Source organism: Tetranychus urticae, chromosome 3 (genome assembly GCF_039701765.1).
Source record: "Tetranychus urticae isolate SD_2017Ah chromosome 3, NJAU_TeUrti_SD_1.0, whole genome shotgun sequence".
Lineage (NCBI taxonomy): Eukaryota > Metazoa > Arthropoda > Arachnida > Trombidiformes > Tetranychidae > Tetranychus > Tetranychus urticae.
The window spans coordinates 14205175-14220457 of record NC_142960.1 but is presented as its reverse complement, the minus strand read 5'-3'; the positions used below and the strand labels follow the sequence as shown (position 1 = coordinate 14220457).

Genomic DNA, 15283 nt, shown 5'->3' with positions numbered 1-15283 from the left:
TATTCTGAACTCGATTTCTGTAAATTTGAAGAAGTTTTGAAACTCTTCGGTTTCCACAAGTGACTGAAGCGTTAGCGTGATGAATGCCATAGTGCTGTCTTGCTTTAGCCTCTATCTCTTGCCAATGTCCGAGATAGAGATTCATACCAGTAATTGCCTCAACAGCAGGGGAATGAGGTTCTGCTTTGAGGGTGAAGGCAGGAAGTAAAAGAAAAGATATCAAAGAAAGAGAAGCAGGAGAAGCAACATAAGGTGAAAAATATTGAGTTATTTCTCGTAGCTTAGGCTGTAAGATCTGAATTTCAGAATCAGTGAGCTCTAAGGCATGTAGCATGTTTATTAGTCCTGAACCAATGATAGAAGTAGCAGCAAGGAAGAAAGTTAAGATCTGATCACGGACAGATATGAATGATTTAGCATGTCGGATATCACGATGAGTTAATCCATGATAAGCAGTATCCATTCGAGTGATATTGTCATGAAAAACTAAGCTTTCGAATACAATATTGCGGAATCCATCCACAATAACGACCCAAACTGGACGAGGTCTTAGAGCGTCTCGTCTACCATCAACTGAAACACCATCAATACGACAGAATGCCATATGTATACAGAATGTAGTCTCAGGAGAAGGGTGAATCGCAGCATTTTCAGAAATGAGATTTTCAGTTTTCTCACGAAGTCTTGGCATGTTGATTGTTGTTATACGATGAAAATCGCGGATAGCTACTTCAAGCTTATTAGCTCTGTTAATGATTTGACGAGGTTTACTGCAAGTAGGGACTGTTGGTTGCATTTTTATACCACGGAGAGAAGGGAAATATTTTTCTGCTAATTTGATTAATTCAGCAAGTTGTTCAGGAGTAATCCTTTCAAGAGGATTGATTCTAACAAAAGGCATAAGTTCAGTTCCAGAATCAGGAGCGACTGATTTGTCAACTCTAGGAATGAATCTAGGTGGAAGCCCACAAGCAATCTTTACCCATTCTTCCGAGTCGGAAAGGAGATAAAAGGGGACTTCAGACCATTTAATAGTATAAGGTCTAGGCTTAATTATTTCAGGGTCTACTTTCTTACCAACGATTGGCTCGAAACCTACAAGTTGTTGAATAAACTTTTCTCCTTCGTAGAGAGGGTGAGTAGGATCTTGAACCTGTTTGGTTGCGTCCCAAAATCCTAGACTAAAGTTTGCTATTGACCTTATGGCTATTGGTTTGAGGAGAGGATCTTCAGGGTTTTCATCTTTCATGTGCGAAAGACAAGCCCATAAATTCATCTTTTCATACCACTGGTTAGAATGATCTTTTTGATTTTCGGGTATGGCTAATGAATTACATCTAAGGTGAGCAGGTAGGAACTGAGCAATACTCTTAGGAGCATTAGTGAGGGAATCTTTAATAGGATTTGAAATGAAAGGTAACTCATCAGTGGATAAGATTTCGATTTCTTCGCTGAATAAACCGAGTCTGCAATTGTTTTCATGAGCTAAGAATCTTTCAGGAGGAAAGCTTTCGGTACATAGAGTACGTCTGCATTTAAATGAGGACTTGTTATAAATTTCAAGATTGGTTTTATTAGATAGGGGCTGAAAGAACGGATAATCATCCTTTTGTGAATAGTATTTAATACATTCAGGGAGTACGCAAAGGAATTGGTGAGGATGATTGAGAGGGAAAAGTTTCAAGATTGATACGAGTTCGCGTAACCAGTTTACACAGGCTAAACAGTAACATCGTCCACATGAACGACATTCTCGAGGATCTAGACTAATTTGTTCACAAAGGAAGCACATAACTAACTTTATGATTGAGTCTAACTCAGGGTTGTTTATTCTAGCCTTATTGATTCCATGAGGAATGAGAGGAAGATCCATTGTAAGAATGGATTCATCGTGAAATACATTATCATAAATCTTTCTTCGCATCATGTCTTGAAATTGTTTCCTCAATTTTGAGAAAACTTGAGCTTTCTCTTTGACTATAGCCTTGATTTCAAGGAATCGTTCGTCTGAGGAAAAGTCTGGTAAGGGTGCAGTAGGAAGAGGAGCAGGGTACTCTCCAGGAGGGAAAGGATAATCTTCTGGTTTCATATATTTTTCAGGCCACTCTTTTTGAGGTTGGTTATCGGAAGCTAAGGGACTCTGAGGAATCTGTTTATTCTTAAAGGAAAGATTGAGAGGATGACTCGGAAGAGATGAATGCAATTGTTTAGTGGAGCTTACCGAATGATGAGGAGTAACTTTTAGAGTTTCTCGATCAATAGGTCCTGCAATTGGTTTCGGTTTGTCAGCCTGAGTTTGATTTCTTTTAGGAGGTTCACCCATACTATTGATAAGATCAGCCATTGAAGGTTTTTCTTTCGTGGAAACTTTAGAAGTCTCAGAGGACTGTTCAGTTGAAACACTAGCACCATCCTTGTTAGATGCATTTTTCGATATCATACGGGTCAATCGTAATGCAGAAGTTTCTTCATCATCACTGTCCTGATGGACAATTGAACCAAAGTCAAAATTTTCAGGAGTGTAGGTTTTATTTGCTGGTGGCGGTGGAGGAAGAGTGTTGGAATCGGTTGATTCAACATTAGATTCTTGAGGAACCAAATTTTCACTTTGACCAGGAGGTTTAGGCACAAGAATTTGAGTGTTCGGTTCATCCTTGAACGTTGCTTGAACAAGTTGATCATCTGGATACTTGTTTAGCGTAACCAATGAAGTCGCTTGAACATTGTCAATGTTAGTTGAAACACCAGATTCAGAGATCACAAGAGTGATAGATTGGTCAACAGTATCCTTTTGTTCAGGATTCATTTTCACAGAATTAATTTTCACACTCGAGAGAGCAAAACTTTGATTTGAGGAAAGTTTTAAAATAGTTTTTGAGAACTGGGTGAAATGATGTCCTTGGAGGGAAAAGGAATGGTTGGAATGGAATAATCGGAGGGAATTGAATTGTTGAAGGAATGAATAATTGGAGTTGGAAAGTCGGAATGACACTGAGAGTTTAAAATTTGAATTGAATTTAAAATTCAGAGAACTGAAAAGATTATAAAATCTTAAGAATAGTTGAAACAATTTTAAAGTGAAAATGGAAAAGTTCGGAAACTTTGAGGTTAAAAGCGAATAATTGAGCTGAAGAAAGCTAGAGCTTTGAAATGGTCTTAAGAGAGACAAGTAACAAAGTGAGGGAAAATTAAGATTGTCTATTGTCTTAACTTTGTCGACACAGGCACCAAGGGGGGATGAAGTTGATTTCCCTTTGTTAACTGATTGATTTTGATTGGCCAATGAGGCGTTTGATAAAAGTAAGAGGTTATCATAATCCTTTGCCTGGGTTAACTTTACCGATGATGAGCTCTCATAACAGCAAAATAATATATAAGTATTAACGGCTGGGTTTATGCTTCTTGTCTGGGATCTTGTTTGCCTTTTATCACCAGAGTGATTAATAATTTTTTGTTTAGCAATTTCTTTATCAGCGCTTAAATATTGTCTTTTGGGTTTAGGATTTTTGGCTTTGATGGGGAATTGTTTGTTAATATAATTTGAATTATGGGGGGTTGAAATCTTTGAATTTGAATTTGAATTATCTGAAAAATCTGAATCAATATTTGAATTTGGACTTTCTGTACTTAAATCTTCTAAATCAGAATCATTTGCATTGATTATCTCTTGAGAGATTGGCTTAAAACTTGATTTAGTTTGTTCAAAATTTTGACAATTTTCTTGATTGCTTTTGCTTTGTTTAAAGATATCTTCAGATATGGTTTTGGAACGGTTAATTGAATTGAAATTAGTTGAAGTAGGATAAAAAGGAATCTTGAGAAATTTGTTTAGATCAAAATCTTCTTTTTCAATTATTAATTGAGTTTCTGATTGATCAGGATTTAATAATGATTCTTGAGGATCTGAGGAAGCATTTTCTGGATTTAAGTCTAAATCTGAATCTGAAATAGGAGAGACTGAATTATCATTATTTAAGTCAGTTTGAGCTGAATTTGTTTCTGGAATTGAATTTTGGAAGTTAAAGGTTTCATTTTGTAAGTAGGTTTCTGGATTGAAATACTGATTTTTAAGCTTTATCATGCGTTCATTTAACTCACCTCTATAAAGTTTCGTATTTGAAACATTAGTACTGAAAAGACCTAAGTCTTCGGTTTCTAGTAGTAAGATAGATCCTTTTTGGATACCACAAACTAGATAGGGACCATGAAACTTTTGTCTGAGTTTCTTCGCAATAGATGAATCAACAGATTCATTTTTTACAAAGACAAAATCGCCTAAGCGATATGGTGAAGTAGGATGAAGAGATTTAGTTCGCTGAATTTGATACAACTGTTGAGAATGAAGTCTTGCATATGCTAACTTTCTAGCTTGATTGACATTGAAATAATTCAAGTCAGGAAAATCTAAGAGATTGTCAAGAGGTTTTCGAGGATGACGTCCAAAGACTAAGAAGTATGGAGAAAATCTAGTAATCTTGTGTATTGAGGTATTAATTGCGAATACTGAGGCTTCGAGAGTGTTTTTAAGATTCTTTGTACTATTTGCAACAACATAAGACCTGAGTCTTTCGGCAATCGTACGATTACATCGTTCGACTATACCTTGAGACTGAGGGTGATATGGGTTGGATTTTTCGTGTTTTATCCCATTTTCCTTGAGGAATTGATGAACTGCTTCGGAAGTGAAGTTAGTTCCCTGGTCGGTCTGAATAACTTTAGGAAAACCAAAGTTTTGAAACAGAGAGGTTAGAAGGGATATTACAGTTGAAGCTGTCTGATTATTCGTTAATTTAGCAAAAACATATCTAGAAAGTATGTCAACTAACACTATGATATATTTCTTTACCTGGTTTACCACTATGGGACCTTGTACATCTAATTCAAATCGTTCAAAGATTTCTTGAGGAATTGGTTTGGTTGAGGGATCTACATAAATCACATTGGTAGGCTTGGCAATTTGGCATGTTATGCAATTGTCACATAACTGCTTCACAAGATCATGAAGATATTTGCACCAGAATCGGCGAGCGATTTGCAAGTATGTTTTTTCCAATCCAAAATGTCCACCTAATGGGCTTTCATGTTCGTAGGAAAAAATGTCTTTGAGAAGAGGAGCATCTATTACCAATCGAGAACCAAAAGGTGTGTTGATATCTTTACGATACAACAGTCCATCTCGCATTGTATAGCGTTTGAGCGCTATTGGATCATTTTTCTTGAATAAGGTGATGATACTTTGGATATCTGGATTTTCTGATTGAGTTGTGCGAACTTTTTCTTTCCATTTATTTAGTTCAGTAGGAGAGGGATTTTCTGTTGGTTTGATGTGTTGATTTTCAAAAGTTGTTGAGTAACTGATAGCAGGAATAAGGTTGAGATCATTTAAGTGATGGATTTCATTGAAACAAAGAGCGTTGAGACCAATATCATGATAGTGATAATCTGAAGGATCAGCAATGTAGTCTATTAGATAAATCCGATCTAAAAATTCTTCTTCTGGGTCAATTGTTTTGCGGTGTGACCAAGAATTTTGGTACCGGGAAAAGCAATCAGGAGGGTGTGTTGAGCCTTTCCGGTAAACAACTTTGAAGTTGTAAGTGCTTAGCATGATAGACCATCTTTGTAAACGAGAGTTTTTGAAATTAGTTTTGGTAAGCTGGCACAAAGCATGGTGATCTGTCTCGATTAGGAACAATTCTCCTTCGAGATAATGAGTGAATTTGTTTACTCCTACAAATATAGCTAGGAGTTCCTTTTCGGAAATGGAATAATGTTTCTGATATTTTTGTAATTTTTGACTATAAAAAGATAACGGCAACCAATCTTTTACTTCTTCGATTGGAGTTTGAGAATTGTAATTAGGTGAATTCGGGTCTTCTTGCAAGAGGATGCCTCCAACGGCATGGTCAGACGCATCAGCGGAGATTTTACGTCTCATTTGAGGATCAAAGTGCACGAGCATTGTAGTTGAAATTAATGATTCTTTCAAAGTATCCAAAACTTTTCTGTCATCTGGTAAAATTTTAAATCTTTTTTCCTTCGATATGAGTCGATACAAAGGAGCAGCAAGAGTAGAGAAGTTAGGAATGTATCTGCTGAAATAATTATAGCATCCTAAGATAGATTGGAGTTCTCGAACATTTCGAGGATATGGCAAATTTTTCAAGGCTTCAACCTTCTTTGGGTCAGGTCGAATTCCTTTGCCAGAAACGAGATGTCCTAGGAGTAGGATCTCTTCATAACCAAAGTGGCATTTTTCCAGTTTAACCTTGAGGTTATACTTTTCCAATCTTTTTAAAACCATTTCAGTATTAGTTAATAACTCTGAGAAAGTTTTACCAACGACGGGTACATCGTCAAAGTATCCAATACACTTCTGGTAAATGAGACCATCCAAAACTTTATTCATAAGGCGTTGGAAAATAAACGGAGCGCAAGCTAATCCCATTGGTAGGCGCTTGTAATGATATTTTCCGTCTGGGGTGACGAAAACAGTCTTTCTTCTTTCTTCTTCAGGAAGCTCTATTTGGTGGTACCCTTGAGCAAGGTCGAAAATATTGAAGTATTTTCCACCTCTCACTACCTCCAAGCAATCATCGATACGAGGCATTGGGTATCGAGGAACTTTGGTAATTCTGTTCAATCGACGATAGTCGATTACCATCCTGAAGCTACCATCTGGTTTAGGGACCAGAATAGATGGAGATCCACCAGGAGCATCGCTATGCTCGATAATATCATTCTCTAGCATTTCGTTTATTATCTTTTTAAATTCAAGTCTCTTATGAGTAGCACAATTGTATGGATTTTGATTTGAAATCTCTTTGCTGTCTAAGTCAATAGTGACAGGACAAACGTTAGAGGGTACGAGCCCTAAATCATTTTTTGACTTTGAAAAGCTTGATTGAAAGGAGTCAATTAAGTTTGCTAGTTGCTCTTGCATGTGTTGAGGAAGATCTGGATTGATACGTGCAGCTATCTTTGCGCGAAAAGGTTGAATTTTAATTTCAGCATATTCTTCCTGGGTGTGAAGATCACATTTGGCTATAACGGCTGGAGTATTGCCAACTTGAATTGGAATGTTGATTGTTTTTGGTTGAGTTTGTGCAGATCGGTTATCGAGGATATAATTATCTTCTGAATTGTTAGCAGGGAGAGTAGTGGTATCGAAGATTTGTTGAGTTTCTTCAGCAGTACAGAAACGAAAGTAAAAGTTAGGTTCAAGAGGAGTTGAATTGAAGTAATCGGAACAAGTTGTATGGTATTCATTTCCATCAGATTTCATGGTAAAATAATACAGATGCATAAAGGCATTCCCTATTAGACAAATGGGTTCAAAATTGTCTACAATGTGAAGTCGAAAGACTCGAGACTCAGCCATATCAGGGTGTTTTACCACAGCGTAAGCGAATCCATGAGATGGTACGCTTTCTTTAGCAGCAATTCCCTTGAGGGATCTTGAGTAGGGGATAATATGAACGCCTAACTCTTCAGCAATCTTTGAATCGAGGGCTGAAATAGTCGAACCAGTGTCGAGAAGTATCCGTCCTTCTCGTACCAATTCTCGTGAGGAATTACACATTTTGAATGTAGCTGAGGGCATGTGAGCTAATTTAGTATCACCAAGTTGGGTTAATAGAGGTACAGAGGGAATGGTAGATAAAGTATAAGAGAATCCAGGATTTCGTATAGCGTCAGAGCGCGGTTCTGGAGGTAAAGGAAGGGCATGAGCCATGTTTGAAGATGAAGGTTGTTCGTTGGAAGTACTAGCTGAAGTAGCTGGAGGAGCAGTAATAGCTCGGGTATTAGGATTTGCTCGAGTTTGAGGGTTATTGTCTCGGTACTGTTTAGTACGACATTGATTAATGGTGTGACCTATTCGTTTGCAATAGGCACAAGTAGGAGGACTGGTATTTGAATTTGAGTTCTGTTGAGGGTTTCGGTAAGGTTGATTTCGGGAGTTTGAGGATTTATTATCAGGTTTTCTGAGATAGTTATTTAAGTTTGAAGTTCGATGACTCTGAGTTGAGTTTGGTTTATTTTTGTTGAACTGTTTGTTCTGCTCGGCTTCAAAGTATTTTCTGATTAATAAGTTTGTGATTTTAGGTAAATCATCGGTATACCCTAAGGTATTGATTTCTTGAATTAAATATTGAGGAATATGATTTAGAAGTTCTAACTTAAATACTTCTTCGGAGTATTGACCAACTGCTTTGGTTAAAGCCTTTCTTAATTTAAGCAAAAACATGTTAGGGTGCTCAGAGAAATTGAATCTCAACTGTCTCAGCTGAAATTGAGCAGAGTACTGCATAGCTGGAGTCTTAAGTGCATCTTGAAGAGCTTTTACAAACGCATTATACTCATTAATGTCTTGATCTAACGTATTAGCCAGAGCTAAAAGTTCATGAGCAAGTGCTTTCTTAAAGCATCTAAGTCTAGTACTGTCGTCTACGTTCTCTTGAGAGAGTCTCTGTATTGTTTTTGCAATAAATTCAGTGGCGTCTTCACCTTTCTGAAACTCAGTTACAGGGGGATCTGGTTTCAAATTGGTTAAAGCTTGTAAAAGGAAATGTGAATCATTCGGATTGATAGTATGGCTTGAGGAAGGAGGACGAGGAGGATGTTCAATATTGGGTTGAGGTACCGGATTTGGAGGTGGTTGAGGTATTGGTTGAGGGGGCATTTCAAAGTTTGCACCAAGAGATTGTAAAATTTCAATAAATCTTCGTATATTACCAAGAGGTATGGGCAATGAATTTATTTCATTCAAATTTGATCTTAAGATCGTATCTCTTTCACGTCCTATGGAACGGATGATTGTTTGAATCTCTTCTTCGGTAAAACCTCTGTTTCGGCATGCTTGAATCCAATCAGGGACAGTAACAGCAGTTAAGGCAGTGACTGGTAAACACTCTACGTCAGCTTCGATCATGTCTTCACCTGAACAGAGCATGTGAGTGCGAGTACAATCAAGCAGCTTTTTTCTTGCCAAACATGGTACAGGAACATTGACTTGCCAACCAGTTAGAATTTCTATAATTTCAGCATCTTCTAGTTCATGGACAATTTGAACATCGGGTGGAACACCGAATCGTCTTCTTCTGGTTACATTTGCCATAATAAGGGATGAATGAGATCACTTGAGTGATGGAGTTAGAACAAAGTTTTTTGAGAAGTTGAAAGTTTGTTGAATAAGGTTTATTGTTCTTGAAATTTGTTTCTTTGAGGAATAGAGTTAGTGTTGAGAACCACAAATTTTGATGAACACACAGGAGAACCTTTGAGGGTTGAGTCTGATCACAGAATTAAGATTTGAGAATTTGACGAATTTTGTTTAATTTGTTGAAGTTGAATTCTGAAGAACTGAGAACAGGCACACGCACGTTGAAGACGTACTTTAGAACTGAAGGTCACTGAATGACACCAAGAAATGTGGTTGAACACAGCAGAATGAGAAGGCACGGACAAACAAAGCGATCCTGCCGTGGTCGCCAAGTGAAAGGTTCGGTTTGGTAATTTGGGGAGAAGACTGCACTCTTGCTTTCACTACAAGATTGAAATTCGTATCTAGGATCACTTTATAGCGTTTGAATGCTTTCACAATCTACTATGAATTTGAGATCTCATTAGAGATGGTTAACACTAATTTAGGGTTAAAGAAACTTTTTGAGTTTAAGGAACTTTATTAGAAGTTTATAAGAATAAGGAATATAAGTTTAGCTCCTATGAAGGAGGATCGCAAAGTCTAAGAAGACTAGGGTGACTTGAACAGAGTTAAGAATACTGGTAAGACGTGAGTCTTGATAATATGAATATTCAAGTAAGTTAAATGAAAAGATGAATTAGCTTTTTATAGCAAGCTAAGACAAAAGAATACAATTTGGAGGGAACAATTGTGAGGGTCAAGATTTTCTCTTTCTATGTTTGTCGCAGATTGGTAATGTACCAAGATGACTAAGATATCTTTATCTTAATTGAGGCTTGATTAAGCTATTGTAGCCTTTACCTAAGTAAATGTCTGGGGACATAAACTGTTGAATGATATCTCGTGAGAGATGCTTCTAGCCTTATCAATGCTAAGGGATTAAAACATCTAGATGATGTACAGTTGAAATTGATGTTAAAAAAGAAAGGGAATTTACACTCTCTTTCTAAATGGCACATAAATTTGCAATCTTAATTTCTTGGTTAAAATAAGCCTAAATTGGTGGATATCTTAAAAGAGATAAATCTGTTGCCTGAACTGAACAGAATAAGTAAAATTCAGAAGCACTAATCAGGGACAAACATAGTTAGGAACTTAAGAAAGTTTAAGATATAATTTGAATTATAATAAAAACAATGAAATGAATGAATTAAAAGTAAGAAATAAGATCAATTTGAATCTAAGATTCGAGTTAAGAAGGATTCATTGAATCATTTCAAGAAGCACGAAATCTACCCTTCACAAGAGTAATTGATGATATTACTAGATTATCGAAACAACAATTAGAGTGTTTAATTGTAATAAATGTAGATTATGAGATGAAATGAAAAGAAACGGATGATTGTTGCAATTTTATTACCGTTAACCAACGTAAATTAATGTTTTATGTACATTTACTTGTGCTTACAGAGAAGACTTGTTGGGATGAAATTGATATCGATTTGTTTCACATATTAACTGGAATAATAATGTTTGCTCTTGTTTGTTCAACTTGTTCTTGTGAATACCATATCATCATTTTTGGCTTAAATAATGGTCTTCGTTGGTGTCCTCGTCATCATTTTCATCGTGTTCATCTTCATTAACATGGAAAGTCTTGTTGCCATATTAGAATATGTTTGTTTGTTTCTGGTAACGCAGCTCTTTAAGTTTACAATTGTACAGATGAAGATCAAAGGATGACATTGAAAATTAATGGATTATTGAAGCCTAAACAACAAGAAGTCCTCTCAAGCCTAGGACAGCCAAGGAAGGAAATAATATTTTTTCTTACTCCTTCATTTACTGTTAATATTGTATCTGTAACAGTTTTATTGTGAAGGCATTTGTGTTATGATAGCAAAATAGAGATGCATGTTGCCCAAGAAATGCATTATCAAAATGGCCTCTTTACCCAGCAAAGCAATACTGGACTTTATTGTTTGGTAATATTTCCTTTAGTTTGCTTAATATGCAGAAGCTAAGAAGCTATAAAGATAATGATATCATCAGTAGTAAAAACAACAACATTGAACAGTATCAATGTTGGCAAATATGAATGAATAACCATGTTTAATCACCGAACCAATCTAAATCTACAATTGTTGTCAAAAATAATGTTTGGCTACCAAAGTGAAACATGCTAAGTTTGGTCTTCACAATGATTATGAATGATTTGCTTTCCATTTTGATGGGTCATTATTATTACTTGTATTATATTTATAATTCATCTCTATTCTATCATTTGATTGATGAGTTTAACCATTCTCAATGTTAATATCATTCAAATTAAACAAAAACTTGATTCATTGATATTAATGAGATGGAGACAGATTTATTAACTAGGATGGACTTGATTTGCATCCATTCTTTAAAAAAACGTTTCTTTTTGTCACTAATATCTAATGTATAAAAACATTCATTTTTTCATTATTTCTAGATTTTCTATCGTCATGACCATTATAGATTCTGTGGATACAATGCTCAGTGATAAGTTTAATACCTTGGACAACCTTGGGAACACCCAAAAGGATTGAATTTGTGAACAGTCTTTTGCCTGGAAACATCACTAATGGACGTAAATTGGGCTTATGTACAAGAAAAGGTTAAACGATGACGATAATGATAATAATGCTTAAAAATGATTAATGGCAATCCAATGAGGACTTTTGTTTTTATATCTTGAACAGTTTCAAAGAGCTTTCAACTTCACCCTTGTGAACCTGAATTGGCAAAAGTAACTATTGTTTTCATCAAGAAACTTACTCAGAAGAGATAAACATTTTGCTTGGAATATTTTTACTGCCTTTTCTCAGCTAGCTATTATTGTTTGAATTATTTTCAGTCATTGAACTGAACTAAGATGGGTAATATAACAATGAAAGTAAATAATTTAACTGGATGGGAATGTTTCATTTAAATGGATGAAAAATTTTAAAAGCAAAATGTTGACATCTAATACATTCAGTATTTTCACCATGTTTATGGATGCATTAATGTTTCTCATGAGTTATTGAGGCATCCAAAAAAAAGGGAAACAAAAAAATGAATGAACTGCTTCAACCATGTGAACAATGTTCATTCATTAATTGATTGTTTCTCTGTTGAATTCACACTTTAAGTTAACAATTAGTCTTGAACCAAAAAACTGTCCATTGACATTACCATTCCATTAACAAACCAGAGATGGGTTTGGTTAATAGCAGTCTAACAGCCATAAATCACCAGTTATTTAAAAAGCGATTATTATTGATAAATATTAAGTCTGGATTGGTGTTTTCATTAATAATGATTAGTTTAGCCATCATCTAATCCTAGGAGTTAAACCACAAAGCTGGTCCAGTCTGACAACAAGGATTGGAAGCAGACGATCACTGGTTTAGTTAATTATTATTTATCATGTTTATTATTTTCATAGACTTGATAGTATATTTATTACTTATATTTTATTTAGTATTGATTGTTTTCAGCATAATGTTATGATGGATGAGTGCTGAAAATGTAATCAATGTCATTTGTTTAATATTAAACATGAAATATTATCAACTTGACTTTTGTTAAAACAAGTAATCAATTGAATTATGAGTTCATTGATGTTTGAGTTCACGTTTAAGCCTAATTTAGCATCAATTTAACCATAAATTAATTCTGATTGAATTGCTTGCCATAAAACAAACCAATTTGAGTTACAATTTAACATTTTATTGGTTGATGTCATCTATTTTCTTGTCTAACTTCAATTACAACTATGAATCTAATTGTTTCAGCTGGATTGTATTTGAGAAAATCAATAATTTTTAACATTGAACTAGAAAATTAAAGTCCGGTACAATTGAATTATTGAATTTATAGACAATTTAAGATTTATTGCGATCTAAAACAAGAGCAATTAACGAAAAGTAAAAACAATTAACAGTTGGAATATTTTTCAAAATACAAAATAAGAGACTTTAATAAGTCTGTATCAAATGATTATTATTGATCAGTAACATTGGATTGCAAAATTATCCCAATCAAGCTGCCAATCTAATGACACAATCTTGTTTAAAAGTGAAATTCACAAACCATTTGTTTCTCGTCAACAGGGAAAAACCTACAGATTCATTTGAATGATAAATCTGGTCAACTATCCTGGTAATTACATTGGCCGATTCACCAATTTCATGCATAAATATTTGGATCCTTTAAATATCTCAACCTGTGACTATCAACAATGTCCTTAACATTTGAGGCCTGGTTAAATCGTGATATATCTTTTCCGATTACCAAATTTGACCAAATGAGCAAAACCAGTCCAACCAAGCAGAGCAACACCAAAGACGTCAGTGCGATTAATGAACCAAGTGATATAAATGATTCGTCTAAAACTGGCAATTTCAAGGGGAAATCGTCTAAATGCAATAAACGGTTCAATTTGTTGAAGCATTTACTTAAAATCAAAAATCATCCATTGACTCGCTTAAACGTAATTGCTTGCATCCTATCGGCAGTTGGTCTGATTTGGCAGATATTTCAAGTTTCAACTGTTTACTTTAGCTATCAAACGCGAGTTGACATTATCATATCTACACCTCAAGCCTTGGTTATTCCTGGATTCACCGTTTGTCTCGATATTGTACCCAATTGGACAATTATTAAACAATATGTTCCCAATATTGAACCTTCAAGCCCAATTTTAACCTCCACATTAACCAATCTTCCCATTAATGTACTTACCTCAATGGCAACAGTCAATGTTTCCTTAAGTTGCCGAACCTCAGTCCCACCAAACCTATCACCGCATGTAAGTGATCTTTGTGAATCCTTTTCGGAGCCCAAATGGACAGTTCACTCTTCGGCTCGCTATGATTTGGTTAAAAAGTGTGTCACCTATTTTTACAATGCAGACCCCAGCCATTCTATTCGTATGCTTGACTTTGACGCTCGTGATTTTTTTACCCTTCGTGTTTACTCGGAAGGCAATCATTCGGTTACAGTGTTTGTTCACAATCCCAGAGAGATTCTTCCCTTCGAAGAATCTGATAGTTTCCCATTTTTCACTAAACAAGCAGCCAGACTGGTTGTGACTACATCCAAGGTGATCACTTCACTCTTGCCCGCTCCATATCGAACCAATTGTGTCTCTTATAATGAAACTGAATATGGCCGTACAGGATGCATCTACTCGTGTCGATTGAAAGAAGCTCAACGTAATTGTCCCCGTTGGCCTTACAATGTACCAGCTCCAACTAATACAACGGTTCCATTTAGGATTAGAGGACGTGACTGTGCTGGACCCTTGCGTTACACATGTTCAGATAGATCCGTTTGTCCAAACCAATGTAACAATGTTTGGTACTCTACATCATTAACCTATTTGCGTGATAAAAAAGATCCAAACGATTACATTACCAGATTCTCTGTTCGTCGACCTTTGGGTATTGAATTTGAATACATGTATGGACCCAGATTGGATGCGATTGAGTTTTTATGTTATGTGGCCAGTGCATTGAGTATGTGGATGGGCATCTCGGTGTTTGACCTGACTCTATTGACAATTACTTGGACTAAAAAACGAGTTCCTGCAAAAACCCGAAAAATTGAGGGAGTTGTTGTTCTGGGAAGCTGAATACTCCAATCTTGAAAGCTAAAAGCAAAATATCACTTATTCAATCTGTAATCATGTACACTAGAAGCTCGTTAATGTTCCTAAAGATATTCCTAAGATACAAATTTTATAATGATTGTCAGAATCTATAAATACAAAGTCTTGACGTAAAACTATTAATAAACATGAACAGATTTACTGATAAATCAAAATAATGTTGATATGAATTCTTAATAGAAACCCAATTTCAACAACAAATTTCCTAAAAGCTAATAAATTTGCTAAAATTATTCAAGATGATTCCTTCATCTAACCATAGAGAATAAGCGAAACATGAAATAGCTGAAACATTTTAAGGTGAAATTATTCGTAGCATAATTCATCGAAATTTGAAATAAATATTAAGATTTTTGTAACTCCAAGTATAGCAAATTGCATGTAGAAGTGCAATTGAATTGCTTGTACTTTACAAAGTAAGACAACAAATAAAAGTGTACTTATAGCAGCTAAAA

At 35.4% G+C, this 15283-nt stretch overlaps 1 protein-coding gene across 2 annotated transcripts; it reads left to right on the top strand.

Moving 5' to 3' along the window:
- Positions 1-10451: 10451 nt before the first annotated feature.
- Positions 10452-14984, top strand: LOC107363905 (uncharacterized). Of its 2 annotated transcripts, none has more exons than XM_025161269.2 (3): positions 10452-11130; positions 11625-11789; positions 13270-14971. In XM_025161269.2, the coding sequence occupies exon 3, from the start codon at positions 13398-13400 to the stop codon at positions 14790-14792; it is 1395 nt and encodes a 464-aa protein (XP_025017037.2). In that variant the 5' UTR covers positions 10452-11130; positions 11625-11789; positions 13270-13397; the 3' UTR covers positions 14793-14971. The 2 variants fall into 2 exon arrangements, with proteins under 2 accessions (XP_025017037.2, XP_015786665.2); XM_015931179.3 differs by having other exon boundaries at positions 10741-11130; positions 11625-11921; positions 13270-14984.
- The last annotated feature ends 299 nt before the right edge of the window (positions 14985-15283 follow it).

Bases quoted from the DNA above. Each gene is read 5' to 3' on its own strand.
- LOC107363905 (XM_015931179.3), top strand. From the start codon at position 13,398: ATGTCCTTAACATTTGAGGCCTGGTTAAATCGTGATATATCTTTTCCG.